This window comes from Corythoichthys intestinalis, chromosome 5 (assembly GCF_030265065.1).
Source record: "Corythoichthys intestinalis isolate RoL2023-P3 chromosome 5, ASM3026506v1, whole genome shotgun sequence".
Lineage (NCBI taxonomy): Eukaryota > Metazoa > Chordata > Actinopteri > Syngnathiformes > Syngnathidae > Corythoichthys > Corythoichthys intestinalis.
The window spans coordinates 30,218,154-30,236,244 of NC_080399.1; the positions used below are offsets into that span (position 1 = coordinate 30,218,154).

General features: G+C 39.8%; 1 protein-coding gene across 2 annotated transcripts in view; it reads right to left on the reverse strand.

The window, feature by feature from the left end:
* si:dkey-106n21.1 (solute carrier family 23 member 1) overlaps positions 1–18,091 on the reverse strand; it is a 147,745-nt gene that overhangs the window by 38,464 nt on the left and 91,190 nt on the right. For both annotated transcript variants that reach the window (XM_057837445.1, XM_057837444.1), the window contains exons 7-8: positions 15,877–16,033; positions 10,109–10,362 (exon numbers count right to left, since the gene is read on the reverse strand). In XM_057837445.1, coding sequence (XP_057693428.1) covers positions 10,109–10,362; positions 15,877–16,033 — 411 coding nt within the window. The remainder of the gene's footprint in view (positions 1–10,108; positions 10,363–15,876; positions 16,034–18,091) is intronic.

An 18,091-nucleotide genomic window follows, 5' to 3' on the forward strand; every position in this document is an offset into this window, starting at 1 on the left:
ATAATCCTTTGCATTACAATAGGGCCTTCGCACGCCTAGTGCTCGGGCCCTAATAATAATAATAATAATAATAATAATAATAATCCTTTGCAAAACAATAGGGCCTTCGCACGCTTAGTGCTCGGGCCCTAATAATAATCCTTCGAAGAACAATAGGGCCTCGCACGCTGAGAGTGCTCGGGCCCTAATAAAACCAACAGATAATAATACATTTCAAAGTAATTAGCAACATGAACTCATGAGAAACCAAACCATTTGACCGAAAAACAAAAATTAATAGAACAAAACAAGTGTGTCATTGGACAGAGGGCCAGATTTTATTTTTGCTTTTTTGCACTGAGCAACTTGGGATGCCAATTTATATGATGGTAACAGTGCTCGCTGATTTACTGATGTAACGCAGACAAAGCGGGACGATTGTTGGCAATATTCGGCACGTCTTTGCTAAAAAAAAAAATTTTTTAAATCAAGCGGCTACCAATGTGATTGGGGTCTAATGTTTTTAAGTGACGTCCTAAATGATTTGGCTTCCTGCTGTCCGTTGCAAACATTTTTAGATACAGACTGGGCATTCCTCTTCTCCCACTGTATTAAAAGTAAGTCAAAAGCCAGACACTACATATGCTTTGTCGTATTTCCTCGCCTTAGCTCTTCATATCTCCAGTGCTCTTTGCTGTGTGCTCTTGTTTGGTTAAAAATATTGCACACGCTCTTACAATGAGCACGCCACTGCCACCCAGAGTGGATGTGCAAATACACTTTATTCTAGCACGGCAAAAAGTATGTTCCCCGAGGCCCGCCCCACTATTTGAGAAGTACTACTGTGGCATGAAAAAGAAATACTTTTGTATGCGCTCCTGGTGTGCGCCGTGCGCCTAGAGAAATGTGGTCAACATCACTTCGCTGATGAGAGCAGAGAAGAATAGGCTGACCGGTGCCACCTAGAGGGAGAGAGCCTGGGCACTTTTGTTGCGGATTCATAGCTGTATGCACAATGGCTATATCTGCAAATTCCTGCCACTGCACACCAAGAGCTGGCACTTCACGCTTTCTTGAAAGGACTCGCTCCCGACCGGCTGCGTCGGCATGTTCGCCTCATCATGCCGCAAACTCTCAGCACAGCTCTTCGCAAAGCAGAACTTGCCGAAGCTGTGTTCTCCTCGTGGCCTTCCCAGCAGAAAGCTCCATCACGTCAGGGTGGCGGATTACGTCGACCATGGCAACGACGACAAGGAGATCCATTGGGTTCAGCCATCCTCAACGCAATGGCAGCGGCGGCCTGTCTGCCAACAAGACGTGGAGCTGAACGTGCACTGCTGTGACACATGTACTGCTCAAAAAAGACTGACCCAGTGCTTTCAAGACCCACTGCTGCAATACTTGGTGGGGGATATTTGTGGGAAACATGACTGAGAGTAGTGGTAGCTGTCGTTATGTTCTGCGTGTTATGTTCTATTGAGCTGTGTCTTGCGGTTGTGCGGTGAATGGGGCACAAGAGCAGCAAGTGTAAAACGTGAACCTGGTCTCTCTAGTTGTTCTCCACGTCGCTAACCACAGTACGTTTGGACATTGTCAACACCTGTTTTGTTATCTAATCATTTAAATGTATCCAACACACTATTTTTCACTGTTACATTTTTTGTAAACTGGCTCAGTCAAATAACATGAGCAACAGCAACTAAAACCCGTGGCAATGGGTGTTTGTTCTGTTTGGACCAGTTTGAATTTGTGCCAGGATGCAATAAAAAACAAACAAATCCTTGTCCATTAAATGATGTTTGATGAGGTTTATGAGGGACATGTGGTAGCATTTTGAAAATGTCAAATATTTTACCTTAGGAAATGAAATGGCTTTTTGTCAAAAGAAATGTTTTTGCCGCGACCATGAATGTTAGGGGCAAAATCAAAAGGGAGCTTGCGTCGCAAGAAATTATGGAACGTTTCAAAGTTGGAACGGTGTGAATCTGTCAAAGCGTGTGGGCTGTGCGGCCCCCAATGAACCTATGAACCTCCGGATTCCTAACTAACCTGAACTCTATATTCCATAAACATTCTGAAGCCTTTAACTCCTAACCCTGATCGACCCTTACTCCTTCCCTAAACCGTGGAAAACAATCATGCCTAAGGCATACTTTCTCAAATCCCCACCCATGCACTTCACTACGCACACTGCCCGGGGCACAATTTGACCCTGGTAGCTCCCGTCGCTGAATTTGAGTGTATTGACAAAATAAATCCAAATTACCGTACTTCATTTCTGCACATTGAAATGAAATATACTGCATTTTGAAGAAAACACAAACATTGACTTTTTTATTATAAGTAAATAAATTAAGTAGTTAAGTAATCATTTTTGTCATGCTTGTCATGTCACGTCATGGGCATAGACATAAGAATGAAACCGGTCAGAGCTAACTATCCATGCTGATCACATGTCAGTCTATCAGCCAATTGACAGACAACTGAGTCCAAGGTGGTTTACTGTGCACATGTGTATGCGTACATCAACACGACTCATCAAATAGACTGAGACAGAGCGGATGGCTAAAACTCTGTGGAATAAATAAATAAATAAATTTCGGTGGAAACAGGTTGCGCTTCACAAGCACACTGGAACAATTCAGAAGCACTTTATTAGACTTGTTGTTAACCGTTGTGTATGAAAATTGTTTTTTTTTTCCTTGGAGATGAATAAGTTGCAGCTTGGAAGGTTATTTAACATGGGGTTTTGACAATTGCCATCATATTTTCTAGACCGAAGCACCGTACCGGATCATTCTGGTCCCAAATCTTTTACCGGTACGGAGTACCGGACCGTTCCAGCCCACATTCACCCCTGCGTGACACTAAATGTCGTTGAGTTTTTGTTTTGTTTTTTTTACGAGGAGAAAGTGGAGATGAATGAGCAACACAAGCTGCTGTGGAGGGAAGTATTTGTCAGAGTGTTAAGGAGTTGACTGTCAACACTGCTGTCATATCAGGTGTAAGTCAGAAAAGTAATGAATACCTAAAATATGCCGCATCAGGGCTTGTTGCTTTGGTACATGTCGCTGTTAGTTTTGAATGACAGGATAAGGTCTCTTTAGTGATTGTTTATCTTGCTCTATATTTGTTCTCCACCCTTTATAGTATTGTTTAATCGTAATACTGCTGTTGGCTATTAAAAAACACATTTTCACGCCAAATAACTTTTATTTTAGCTGCAATACATTCTTATTTATTTAAATATATTTATTTATTATTCCTCGTCATACTCTGAAGCCTTTCGGTACCATTTCTCTCACCCCTCTCGGCCAGTGGGGTGGCCTGGGAGGGTGCGCCTCTGTGCCTTGGGCCTGTCTCCAGGGGCCTCACTTGCGGGAGCCTGCCTCTTAACTCACGCGCTCTTCACTTTGCGCTCTAAATATATTTCACCTTGGGCACCTACACACTCTTTCAGTTCTTCGGGGGGAGTCGGACCAGGGCCGTACAGTCCCTGGCCGGCTCCCCTTGATTTTAATGCATCATACACCAAGGACATGGGGTGGCTGGGGCCGGTTGTGTGAGGGGTGACGTGACAGTTGCCTCCCCGCTGTAGGCCCCGCCATTCCCGTATATACAGTATATTGCGGAAAACGCTCAGGTGACATTAAGTTCTGCTTTGAGACCCGCAGATAGGCCAAATTTTAAAATTGTCCTATATGCATGTGTGATACGTCATTGGAAAGCAATTTTCTGGGGGAAGTAAAAATTTTGAGCGGTAGGGCATTTAAAATAAATAAATAAACAGCAAAACCCTAACTGGAGGTGAGAGCACGCGACAGCATAATTAAAGACGCCATGATTTTAGCAAGGTATTATTGCGTACTTATTTATTTTATTTATTTATTTATTTCCCCTTCAGGCATGACAAATCCAAACATACAGCATTTATATGTGTTAATAATTAATTCAACCCGAAAAGAAAAGGGCTGACGGGAGAAGCCAAAGCTTATTCAAACCCGTCCCCAGTATACCATTTAGGACGCAAAATGCGTCCTTCGCCTTCGAGTGTCTGATGACCTCTTTTCGATCCAAAAACTCCATGTAGCATGTATCAACAAGTGTCAAGACAAGCTGTAACTGGCCACAGCCGGATTTTGGGGGGATTTTATGGGTGAAACATGGTAATAAAACAAGGGTCGCGATGCAGAAATCGCAGACATCAAGGAGTGGTCTAGATTTTCATTTTCATATATTTACCCTTTTAAACGATGTTTTTTTTTTTTCAATTTTTCTTTGTTTGGATCAATTATTTACTGTATCTAAAATATTGGGGAAAATGCAACAGTAACGAAAAAAATACAATTAAGCGAAAGTTATGAGGTAGATATCCACGACTTTTTTACAGACGCTAATTTTTTCATTGTGACGTAATTTATCCAAAAGTTTAAAATCTGTGAGTGAATAATTTTTTTAAAGTCGTTGTTTTTTTTTTTCTAACTAAATATTAGACATCAATTAATGATTCTAAGCTAAAAATGATAGACATTTCGAATAATAAATCCGATTACTTCCCTTCTTTTTATGGCTTGGTAGAAACAAAAGCGGTTGCGCGACGTCTCTAAGCTGGGTTTCCAGGGCAAAATGAACAAATTTAAAAAATTGGGGGCTTAATGCGCCATGAATCTGATATGTCAGCATATAGACATATTGTTCAATCAAACACAACAGTTCTTTTGGCTTAAAATACAGACGTTTATTTCAGAGAGGGGTGCAAGAGCAGAAACTGCTTTTTCAGTCTTGTCTGTGTTTTCCGCTATATAAGTCATGTTCTGATTTGATTTGACAATGATCTTTCTATGTGGCACCATTCTTGTACTTTTGAACTGACTGTGTGTGACCACTCTGTGATTGGTGAGTGGCTAGAAGTCTGAGTTAATGAATAAACGATTATATCAATCAAGGTCTGAGGGTAGCTCAGTCATCTGGAAATATGAGTGAGTATTCTGTAGATCTGCCCAGTCACAAATTAATGTATTGTATGTTAATATGGTGCTGCCGTTTGTTGAATACAGGAGTATCAGTTCAGAGCAAGCTGATCAAGCTGAGAATTTTAATCATAGCTGAACATCTTGAGCTGAACATCTGCTGCCAGCATCTCTCCAAACCTGCCTCCCTGTCTGTGTTTCTTGCCAATGTTGGGTGACATAAACCTAACAGAAACGAATAAGAGAAGATATATTCATAAAAATTATTGCACATTTCAAAAACAGGTGGGAAAGCAGACTACGCGATTATCTTTACCGATTATTCAAACAGACAGCAGAGTAAATTTTCACCAATAGTACCTCAAATCTCAAACTCTCCCAATGTTCGGTTAAAAGTTATGCCCTCAGCAATAGGCTGAAGAATAACTGACAAGCCAACGACTGAGGCCGCTTCCTGCAACTTTATGATCGTTCTCAGTAAAGCAAACAACTGTGACCTTGGAGTGTCCTGTGCAAAGCTTTTAACACCCTTCTTGAGTGGTTGACACAAAAAGCCTTTGGAAAGAACTATTTGTCTTCCGAGGAGAAATTAGAGAGGAGCAGCTGTGTTTAAAGTGATAAGGAGTTGCATACTTATGTTTGTTTCTTGCTTTGATGAAACAAGACCTGTCGTGAATAGAGAATATTTTTTAGAATAACTTTTCTTGACAGTTTAAATGGAAATGAATGCTTCATAATCAAAAAACATCTCTTTATTAAAACATTCAAAATAGTCTTATGAAATTACACTAAGAAATAAATGAATTGTGGGAGATTTTATCTTACAAAAAAAAGATTGTATGTGATTTGAAAAAAAAAAAAAGATTTTATTTTTAATAATCAGCAGTTCTCTTCCTGTAAACCAGGAGTAATCTCCATGTAATTGCAGTTTACTATTCCCGCATTTGTTGGTATCTGATGTTTTTTCTATCCTAAATTTCTTTCTATGATACTTCACTTTTTTGCACTCTTCTAAGACACCCTAAGATATTACGAGGTTGCGTCAAAGCCCCAGCTAAATACACTGCTGGTCAAAAGTATTGGCACCCCTCCAATTCTGTCACATAATGATCAATTTCTCCCAGAAAATGATTGCAATTACAAATTCTTTGGTAGTAATATCTTCATTTATTTTGCTTGCAATGAAAAAACACAAAAGAGAATGGAAAAAAAACATTAGATCATTATCATTTTATACAAAACTCCAAAAATGGGCCGGACAAAAGTATTGGCACCATTTGAAAAATCATGTGATGTTTCTCTAATTTGTGTAATTAACAGCACCTGTTACCTACCTGTGGCTCATAACAGGTGGTGGCAATAACTAAATCACACTTGCAGCCAGTTAAAATGGATTAAAGTTGACTGAATCTCTGTCCTTGTGTGTACCACATTGAGCAGGGAGAAAGGAGAGAAGACCAAAGAACTGTCTGAGGACTTGAGAAGTAAAACTGTGAGGAAGCATGGGCAATCTCAAGGCTACAAGTCCATCTCGAAGGACCTGAATGTTCCTGTGTCTACCGTGCGCAGCGTCATTATTAAGTGTAAATCCCAAGACACTGTGGCTAACCTCCCTCGATGTGGACGAAAAGGAAAAATTGACGTGAGGTTTCAACGAAAGATTGTGCGGCTGGTTCAAACTGTCCTGCAGTCCGAGGCTACAACAGTGTCAACCCGTACTATCCGTCGGTGTCTGAATGCAAAGGGACTCTATGGTAGGATACCCAGGAAGACCCCTCTTTTGACCCGGAGACATACAAAAGCCAGGTTGGAGTTTGCCAAAACTTACATGAGAAAGCCAAAAACATTTTGGAAGAATGTTCGCTGATCAGATGAGACAAAAGTAGAGCTTTTTGGGAAAAGGCATCTACATAGAGTTTCCAGGATAAAACACGAGGCCTTCAAAGAAAAGAACACCGTCCCCACAGTCAAACATGGCGGAGGTTCCCTGATGTCTGGGGTTGCTTTAATACCTCTGGCATTGGACTGTGTGAGGGAGCGACTCTGTCACTGACAGTGTGCGCACGCACGCACACCCGCTCGCACGCACAAAATAGGCAGCAGCTGTGCTCGCGCACATGACACTTGTTTTTTTTATTTTTTTATTTTTTATTTACTCATGCGGTTTTTTGGACAATCGAGACACGTTACCCATCCTAATATTCTCTCACAATTGGTAGCGTGACCGGGGGATGCACACTCGTTGCTCTACACTTTGTTAAATAAATCCATTCCACATACAATCAAACTATCCATTTGTTCTGATCATGTAAGCACTTACCAACAAGGAAGAAGTGAGGAGAGCCAAACAGGCGTGGTGTTTTTGGGACCCTTAAATGGGAAAGTTCCCGCGTAATTTGGGAGCAGGTGCGCTTGAGGGGAGGAGCTACTAATATAAAAAAAGGCATTTCTGCAAGTAGAAGAAAATTCGTCCATGCCAGAGCAGAAAGGTAGTTTTGTTTGAACTGAATCCCACTTTTGCTTCTTGTTTTTATGTGTTTGGATCAGTGGTGTTAGCAGGATGCCAGGTGCAGGTGGGCATTAGTCTTACCAGGGGGTGGTAAAAAAAAGAAAGAAAAAAAAAAAGCTACAATGCTCTAGTAGGTCAAAATCCAGCGTAGGGCTACTGAACCTTAAAACATGTTTTGTTTTCTCCTTGAGATAACTGTTGTTGTGATTTGGTCTATACAAAATTTGATTGCATTTTATTTGACTTAGCACACATTCATAACTGAACAGTATGGACATGCAGGTGACAATGTTTTCTTTAGGTAACCTATTGTGGTTCCTCGGTTTTATTATCATTATTATTATAGTTATTCTTTGTTTCTCAGCCTCTTTGAGCTCAATTTGACCCCCTTAGAATGCTTCGAAATGCACCAAAATCGGGTGGCAGGTCAAGACAGGTGAAATCCTTGATTCCGTGTAAAGACAAATTCCAAATACACTATGTAGCGCCCCCTAGCAGTCATTCAATGTCCCGCCGACGCTTTGAGCCCTACTTTGACCCCCTCAGGATGCTTCGAAACTCAAACTCAACAGCCAGGTGAACACTGGTGAAAACTTTGATAAAATGTAAATAAATAAATAAATAAAATATATGTGCAAATGTGTGTCGAGCCCCCTAGGAACAAAACCAACATTTCATTTCATTTTTTTTTTTTTTTTTTTTTTTTTTTTTAAGGTGAAAGAGGAGGAAACAATGCAAAGGATAAAACATACAACACATCAGTACTATATGAATAGACTGCCGTTAGCACTACATCCAGTTTTCTTTGGGTGGGCAGTGCTTGTCGGTGAGTGGGCACATTTCTGGCTGTCAAAGAGGTGTAACTTCTTCTAACAAGGTCTAACGAGGCTCCACTCGTTACCTGTATTAATGGCACCTGTTTTAACTCATTATCGGTATAAAAGACACCTGTCCACAACCTCAGTCAGTCACACTCCAAACTCCACTATGGCCAAGACCAAAGAGCTGTCGAAGGACACCAGAGAAAGTTGTAGACCTGCACCAGGCTGGGAAGACCGAATCTGCAATAGGTAAAACGCTTGGTGTAAAGAAATCAACTGTGGGAGCAAAAGCGCTATACAATAATAACACCATTTACCATTTATTAGAAAATGCAAGACATACAAGACCACTGATAATCTCCCTCGATCTGGGGCTCCATGCAAGATCTCACCCCGTGGCGTCAAAATGATAACAAGAACGGTGAGCAAAAATCCCAGAACCACACGAAGGGACCTAATGAATGACCACAGAGATCTGGGACCACAGTAACAAAGGCTACTATCAGTAACACAATGCACCGCCAGGGACTCAAATCCTGCACTGTCAGACGTGTCCCCTTGCTGAAGAAAGTACACGTCCAGGCCCGTCTGCGATTCGCTAGAGAGCATTTGGATGATCCAGAAGAGGACTGGGAGAATGTGTTATGGTCAGATGAAACCAAAATAGAACTTTTTGGTAGAAATGCAGGTTCTCGTGTTTGGAGGAGAAAGAATACTGAATTGTATCCAAAGAACACCATACTCACTGTGAAGCAAAGGGGTGGAAACATCATGCTTTGAAGCTGTTTTTCTGCAAAGTGACCAGGACAACTGATCTGTGTCAAGGAAAGAATGAATGGGGCCATGTATCGAGTGAAAATTTCCTTCCATCAGCAAGGGCATTGTAGATGAGACGTGGCTGGGTCTTTCAGCATGACAATGATCCCAAACACACAGCCAGGGCAACAATGGAGTGGCTTCGTAAGAAGCATTTCAAGGTCCTGGAGTGGCCTAGCCAGTTTCCAGATCTCAACCCCATAGAAAACCTGTGGAGGGAGTTGAAAGTCCGTGTTGTCCAACGACAGCCCCAAAACATCACTGCTCTAGAGGAGAACTGCATGAAGGAATGGGCCAAAATACCAGCAACAGTGTGTGAAAAGCTTGTGAAGAGTTACAGAAAAAGTTTGGCCTCTTTTATTGCCAGCAAAGGGTACATAGCAAAGTATTGAGATGAACTTTTGGTATTGACCAAATACTTATTTTCCACCATGATTTGCAAATAAATTCTTTAAAAATCAAACAATTAGATTTTCTGGTTTTTTTTTTCACATTCTGTCTCTCATGGTTGTGGTTTACCCATGTTGACAATTACAGGCCTCTCTAATATTTTTAAGTGGGAGAACTATTAGAACCACAATTAGTGGTTGACTAAATACTTATTTGCCCCACTGTATGCATTTACAGACTACTATTGAAGAATCATTTTCCTAATGCTTACCATGAAAAACACAGTATATTGTTAATAACACAGCATACTGCAGCTCCTCAGTTGCCAGCTCTTTACTGGGAATTCTAAAAATACAGGAATTTATGTTTATAAAGCAATTTTACATTATCACTACTGTTCAAGAATAGTCTAGTAATGGCAACCCTGCTGCCAGCTCTTTACTGTAAATTCTAGAAATAGAGAAAACTTCAGTTTTTCTGGATTAAAGACTAGTACTGTAAAGACATTTTACATTATCAAGATAGTACAATAACAGTCTAGACATGGCAACCCTACTGCCAGCTCTTATTTTACACTGAAATTTTTTACAGTGTAGGCAACATGAAATAGAGTTTCACTGTACCTTGGTGATGCCAAGTGCGGCGATGTTCTGACTGTAGGAGGTGGTCCCATTGCCCGTCCCCCACAGGCCTGACAGGATGCAGCCGATGCCCTCCACAGCAATGCCACGGTTGATGGCGTGGGTCGGTGGGGGAGGTGCACCCGACAGCCTGGCACAAGCGTAATAGTCGCCAATGGACTCCATAGTGGACGCCAACACTCCCGCCATCATGCCAAGCACTGATGAGACGCTCACAGTAGGCATGCCCCACTGACCTACGAACAATGGTTTAAGGTTTGGGTGTCTGTGGTTTTGTCTTTGCAAAATCAGACTATGTATAAATGTAAGGCTCAGTCATCTTAAATTAGCTGTGTGAATCACTGAGCTCCTGACAAAAAAACTTTTCTTCTGTAACAGTGATCCTCAGTGACGTTCCTCAGGAAAGCCCCAAAATTTCTGTATTTGACTAGTACATGCAACTGCTCACTGAATAGCTTCCTTTTGAAATAAAAAATTGTGAATCAGTTATATTCAGGACGCGAGCATTTGCCATTGGCGAAAAGCCATGATGAATATCCACAGAGAATGGCAGTAAACAACATCTGCCACATAAAAGTGGCCTGGAGATGCGGAAACTACAACATTTGATGTTTTATACAAACATCTGGAAACAGGGCAGCATTCCTCATTGCTCATCTTCATTACACACGGCAGAAACAGTGCAAACCTCCTTGCTACATAGTTGACCGAGTGATGGACTCATTGCATCGTGTTTCAGGCTAAATGAGATCCTTATGTTTTCCCTTCTGGATATGCTCTGGACACTGTCAAATGCCGGCTTTGACACTTCCGACATTCATATTCAATATTTTTTGCGCTGATGTTATTGTAAAGCAGGGCCCAAGTAACCCTTGAATGTTTCTTCACGTCCATCGGCTCTGGCGTACATATCCGAAAAATAATGTATGTTTGGGAGGACTGACAGAGGCGCCAAATGTTTTGTTGATTGATTGTCAAGCGTAATCACGTTCATGAAGTAATTAAAGATTGTTTTAACCCTTGAGTTATCTCTGGTTAAAATCTTAGGAGACTTTCAGATGCAGCACCAATGGGAACAAAACCCACGTTTTATTTTTGGCTAGCATTGTTATATTTGTCAACGAAAACCAGTTTTTTTCTGAGAAGACGACAACAAGACGAAAATGCGACATAGTTTCTGTGAAATGTCACAATGTGTGACATTTTCATATTGTACATGGAGTATGTCAGCCTGTATTGTAGCAGTGTTTGGGTCGTGTCACTCATGTGAAATGTGCCCCCCAATTTTCACCGGTGTTAAGGTGTGCTTCAAGCTAGGCTGTGCTCGATCGTCCTTGTTATGAAACACAAGGTAAAATGATTTCTTATGTTGTTAAGAGAGAATATGCAATGTTGCCGTTACAGGTCTCAGCTGAGTGATCATCACACACAAAATGTAACTCGTAGCATTAGCATAGCATTCGCGTTAGCTTTAGCATTGAGTGTGGGGTCTTAAACTCTCCATTTTTTTTTTTTTACATACGTTTCGTGGTGTCCAGGTGGGTTTAATTAATTGAAAAATAATGTACTGTTTTCTTGCTGAGTATGTATTATCATCATGAAGTTGGTGTTGTCCTTGTAGATGCTATCATATGTGCTCGTCTGTCAATGTTCATTCAAATTTGTTGGAAACCTTTTTCATTTTTTTTTTTACCCAAAACTTTTGAATTTTACAGACGAAAACAGTAATCGTCGAGTAAAACTACACAAAATTGCAGATTTTTATATGACTAAGCCTAATAAGTATTTTTGTCCAAAAGACTCAGACGAAAATTAAAAGGGCTGCCAAAACAATAGAGCAGGTGTTTCATAGGCTTTCAAATCATCGTTGCAGCTATTTCAATCAAGCCTACTCAGATTAATCTGTGTGACCTCATAAATCCTAGCATCATATCAATAATTATTGGGCTGAAATCATCGTGGAAGTCATCCATTTTTCTTACAATAGAACAGAACCTTGCTTGTACTACTAGGGCTGTGCAATATTGCCACCATTCACTTGTAGACTCATAATACATTTTGCTGTTATTTTTTAAATGATTTGTTTGATTTTACCTTTCGTATTTTGCCGGTAACTGTTGTCCAAAATACCTAGTGACGCAATTGCTTCCAGCAAAAAAAAATTAAAATAATAAAAAATCAAAAGTATTCTATGAATTTTAATCCTTGTGTGCTTTTTTATCTTTAAAGGGCACATTCTCCATATGACATGTTTCAGATTGCAAATGGGCCTTGTTTATAGATCTACAGTCTACAGATTTATTTGAACCCCCCCCGATTCAAGACAACCTGTGGTAGATTAAGAAAAGAAGCCCCAGAACAGTGTCACACAGCTGGAAAAGTTGTTTCATTTGCCCAAAGGACATTATCCCAGAAGCTTTGTAGTTTATCAAAGTGCATTTAGGCAGAACCATTCCATCCAATTTCTGATTTGCAACAGTGCTGTCCTTCTTGATCGTTTCCCATGAAATCCACTTTTGTTCAAATAGCGATACATTACGTTCTCACTTTACACATGAGAGTTTGCTTTTTGGGCAGGGTGTTCTGGGCTATTCAGTTGCAATTTCGAGAAAACATTTCTTGACTTGTAATCCAATTTTTGCCTGTATGCCCCACTTAAAGGTACTATATGGAATTTGTAGTGTTAATATCAAGTACTATTCTACATGCATGCTCCACCAATGCTCTGACGCATGACATTTTTTGTCGCAGGCAGTGAGGTTTTAACTGTAAAAAAAAAAAAAACGCAAACATGACGACGCATCAAACACAGAATCTTCACTTTGGTCAGAGTTTTTAAAAACCGTCGTTTTTAATGCCCAAAATGTGCATCTGCGTGTGGATGACAGGCCACACCGTGGAAAAAATAACATGAAATGTCAACTACTTTTCTACTCCATGAATGCTCCACCAATGCTCTGATGAGTACACAGAGAGCCCTGACATTTTAACTGAGACTGCCCCATAAAGCCCTTTTTCTTCCTTCAAATAGAGAGGGTTCAGGTCAAACACTCTGGGCAAATAGCACCTGTGCAAGTCCACGTGTGTCCCCGCGGCAGCAGCGCTAATTCTCCTGGTCTCCGCTTGACAAAAACACTGCACAGTCTTGTCTCGTCTTTAGGACAAAAATACTGATATACTGGTTTCAAAAGAACATTCAAATTTAAAACAATCCAAATTCAAAATGTGTTCGTCTTCGTCTTGTTTTAGTCCACAAAATCTCAGACAAATGTTGTCTAGTTTTAGTCGACGATGACTCAAAATGTTTTCGTCTGTAAAATTCCAAAGGTTTAGTTTGAAATTATATAAATATATAATTGTTTCCAACAATTTCAAATGAACATTGAAAGACGAGCACATATTGTAGCGTCTTTAAGGACACTGCCAACTTCGTGATGACAATACACATTCAGCAAAAAAAAAATGGTAAAACACTTGCATAGAGCCTTTCCCCCCTTAAAGCCCTCAAAGCGCTTTACTCTATCTCACCATCCACCTACTGGTGACCCAGCACAGGAGCAACGTGGGGTTCAGTGTCTTGCTCAAGGACAATTAGACAATTTTATCTGGGCAGAGAATCGAACCCTCTGAGTTGGAAGACAACTACTCTACCACTAAGCTACGCCACCCCCAGAAATCAGTACATTATTTTCAATTATTTAAACCCATCTGGACACCACAAACTATGTGAAAAAGTTGTCTGAGAGTTCAAGATAACACTCGCAACACTAAATGCTAGAAATAATTTTACATTTTCTACGAAGCAGGCTGATGTAGTTCACGTTGTAATATTGTGACATATGACAGAAAAATATGTCGCATTTTCGAATTTTGCCGTCTCGTCAGACAGAAAAACTGGCATTCGTCTTGTTATGTTTTAGTATGCAAAGAAATTTTGATTTATCAACGAAATGTTTTTGTCATCGTCAAGGAAAACAACAATGCATATGTGTAGAAGAACTGGTGTTAACAGACTATTTAATAAAGCAAGAAAACGCCACAATGAGTTGCTTTACTATGAATCATTGAATTTGAATTTAAAAACTAACTTGTTTTAAAAATTGCTTGACATCTTCAATTGAAAGGCTTGACAACATACGTAATTCAATTGTTCAAATCACTACTGTTAATTGACTACTTGATAATCAGAATAATAATAACTACAGTACTTCAATAATCAATAAATCATTTTCTTCTGTACTGCTTAACCTTACGAGGGTCGCGGGGTTGCTGGAACCTATCCCAGCTAACTGTGGACAGGGGTACATCCTGAACTGGTTGCCGGCCAATCACAAATTTTAAAACAATGGTTTAATTTACAATTGCCCAAATCCTCTGACTTTCAGGCGCTCAAAAGTAAATATTCTTTTGTTTCTGTAGTCCTCCAGGAAACCAGAATGATCATCCTTGTTGCAAACATCTGTTTTTACTTTAGATAAGAATGATTCAAATTTGTGCCCATTTTCTGACATGTTGAAGACCAAACCAGTTACAGAGTAGTAATTTGTTTAGGTCTGAAGCGACCAATTATTTTATCAGTCGATTAATCTATCCACTAATTAGTTCAAATAATCAAGTAATCAGATTAGAAACATTTAATACATCGCAGAATAAATTTTAGGAAATGTAAAACAAAGGCTTGCTTGAATTGTACTTTCAAAAGAGCATCAAATGCGAATACAAAATAGAATTCACCGAGTGTTTCTTCAAACTATGCAAAATTGCACTTTCATTTAAAGATAATTAAAACACCTGAGTTTAGCTTCAAACGGCATAAAAATAAATAAATGAGGATCTAAGTACAACAAAAGAACAATTGGCTAACTTGCAGAGCAAAAGTCCGCTAGCTTAAATGCTATAAAATGCTAACGTTGTTATACAATGCTCTTAACAAATCGTTCAAACACATATTCCCACAAAAAAAACAAAAACGGCTAATTATACCTATAAACTAAATTGTGAATGCATTATAAATCATATTAGCACAAACAAAAACTTACCTTATGCTGGTCTTAACAGGGCACAGCTGGATTTAGCCATGTCAAATGAGTTATATCATATTCTCTGTTGCCACTAAAGGGCTTTGTATCCACCCAAATCAATAAAACCAAATGCAAACACTCTCAAAACAAACCATTACAACGCCACTCTAATTAAACGAATACTCGAAGTGGCAAAATATGATTCAAAGCTTTTTTTCAAATCGAATTACTCGAGTTAATCGATTAATCGTTGCAGCACTAAATTTGTTTGTACGTTCATTCATTTTCTGAGCCGCTCATCCTCACGATGGTCAAGGGGGTGCTGGAGCCTATCCCAGCTTATTATAGGCTGGAGGTGGCGTACACCCTGAATTGTTTGCCAGCCAATAGTTAGGCACAAGGAGACGCACAACCATTCACGCATACACTCACACCTAGAGACGATTTGGAGAGATCAAACAGCCTACTGTTCATGCTTTGGGGACCTGGGATGGGCATGTAAACCTAACACAGGAAGGCCCCAACCCAGTTTGAACCCTTAATTTCAGAGCTGTGAGGCAGGGGTGCTAACCACTCATCCACCGTGCCTGTTTGTACATTTTCTGAACAACTCAATTGAAATCATGTTGTTGTTTTTTACTTCTCAATTTAGTCATGGTTACCTAATCCAAGGGTCAGTGCAAGTCTTTTATGGGATCAGCCCTTCTAATTCAGTTTACAAAGGTATACCTGGGTAGGGAATGTGGAACCAGGGTGAGTTGGCAACAGCGTCCAGGTTAATATCTGTTCTTGCCGAGAAGCCGTACGAGTCAGACTTGGATGGTAGCACGTCAAAAATAGTCAGCAGGAAGCAGACCAGCCAGCCGCCACACATTCCAAACAAGGCCTGTGGTTTGGAGAACAGATATTTCTTGTCTGGCAAATAATGACGTGCATGGCGTGACAGCACTGCTACCAGATGCAGAATATCACAAACTGGAGAAAAAGAAATCCACTGAAATATTTTATTTTGACTGTGTGGGTTCAGTTTTTGACTTTATCAAGATGTGTTGCTTGTACTGTATGTGTAGGATTAAAATGGTGGCGATAAAGGATTAGGATAGACGTAAATTCAAGGAAACCATATTCAAACCCTTGCAAGGCTTTTTAAAGGGAACCTCGGACTTAAAGACTTTTGCTCACAATTGCTCCCTTTTATGAAAATATTTTGTTAGAAACACATGAAATATTGCCATTGATTCAAAAATCTATATTATTTAGTACGTTTTGACCTACAAAGGGCACCATGCTTTATGCGCGCAATGGACGCTCGGGGTGATGATGAAGTTTGTCACTGTCTGTAGACAAACACTACCGGTGTTCTGCCAAAACCTGCTACATCGGCTAAATGTCCTACATTAGTCGTATTTGACACCTAAAGTACTACCGTGCGCTCCAAACCTGTTTTGTTTCGATACATACAGGCAGAACATACTAAAAAAAATGCCTTAAGAAAATACTTAAATGTAGTTATATCAAATAAGGACGGTTTAAATACGTACGTGACTAGTGTGGTCAACTGCTTCAAAGCTGACACAAAAAAAACACAATGGTTAAAAGTATTAGAGGGTAATACAATCAAAAAGTATCTTTGAGGCAATGAAAAGGTTGTTAAAAACGAAATAAAAACAAAAATAGTGAGTACTCGACACTTTTACCGATGTGCGCATGGTTGCGCAAGCGCGCTGAGCATTGTGTAGGACGTTTCGCCACATAGTAAGGAATGGCCGAACACCAGTGTTCTGCAATTCCTACGTGGCGAGACATCCAACACATGTGCACATCAGTTAAAAGCAGGGAGTACTTACTATTTGTGTTTTTATTATTTTTATTACCTTTTCATTGCCTCAAAATAATTTTTGCATGTGTTTGCCTCTCATACTTTTTAGCACTGTTTTCTTGTGGTGGCTTTAAAGCAGATTGTTGATCTGTTGACCACATTAAAACACCCTTTTTTGATATTAGTGCGTTTAAATATTTGTTAAGGTATATTTAGTATGTTGTGTCTGTACGCATCTAAACAAAACAAGCTGAAAGCGCACGGTAGTACTTTGGGTGTCAAATTTGCCTCTTTTAGTATGTCTCGCCGGTGTAGCACATTTTGGCAGTCCAACTCTCGTCATGTCTCATCCCGTCTTTCCCGTTCATTTTGCTTTTGCTGCTCGTTTTGTGAAATATTGACAGTGCTGTCAAGCTCATTAATGTTCATCTCTGGTTCAAATTGAAAGGGCTGAACAGATTACATGTTTATGTCGCGAGAGTCATACTCTGGAAGTCCTGCAGGGTAACCTAGTGATGTCACCGCCCTGTGACGGCAAAAACAATGGCGACCTACTAGTTAAACAAATTTTACAAATTGTATAAAAACAAAAACAGCAAAAGGGGTTTGAATATCCAATTATTTTAGCTCAAAAGAACTTATCCTTTAAGAACTACAAGTCTTTCTATCGGTGGTTCCCTTTAAAACCTTGAAAACTTCTTTGGTCGAAGTTCAAGGGTGTTCTAAAGCGAAGTATTTCTTTACCTCTTCATCTTATTTTGCCTAAAAAAGTTTGTAATGAGCCAATGATTGTATAGTCTTGTTGTTTTAACTTCACAAAATTTGATTCTTAAATTAAATCTGGCATTATTGTGGGAAGTTGTATACATAATTCAAAAAGAATGACATTTTTCTCTGATTTGCAGGTGTTTTGAGCAGATTTTCTATTGACAATATCACAAACTGTTCCTCAAGGTAGCCATTTTGTCCAAAAATAAGATCTCAAATATTTCAGAAATTGCCTTAAACCATGATTAAATGCGCTTCTCGACCTTGAAGGTACTCAAAGCACTTTACTGACGATGCAGCATCAAGAGCAACATGGGGTTCAATAATTTGCACAAAGAATTTTTCAACAAAACCCTT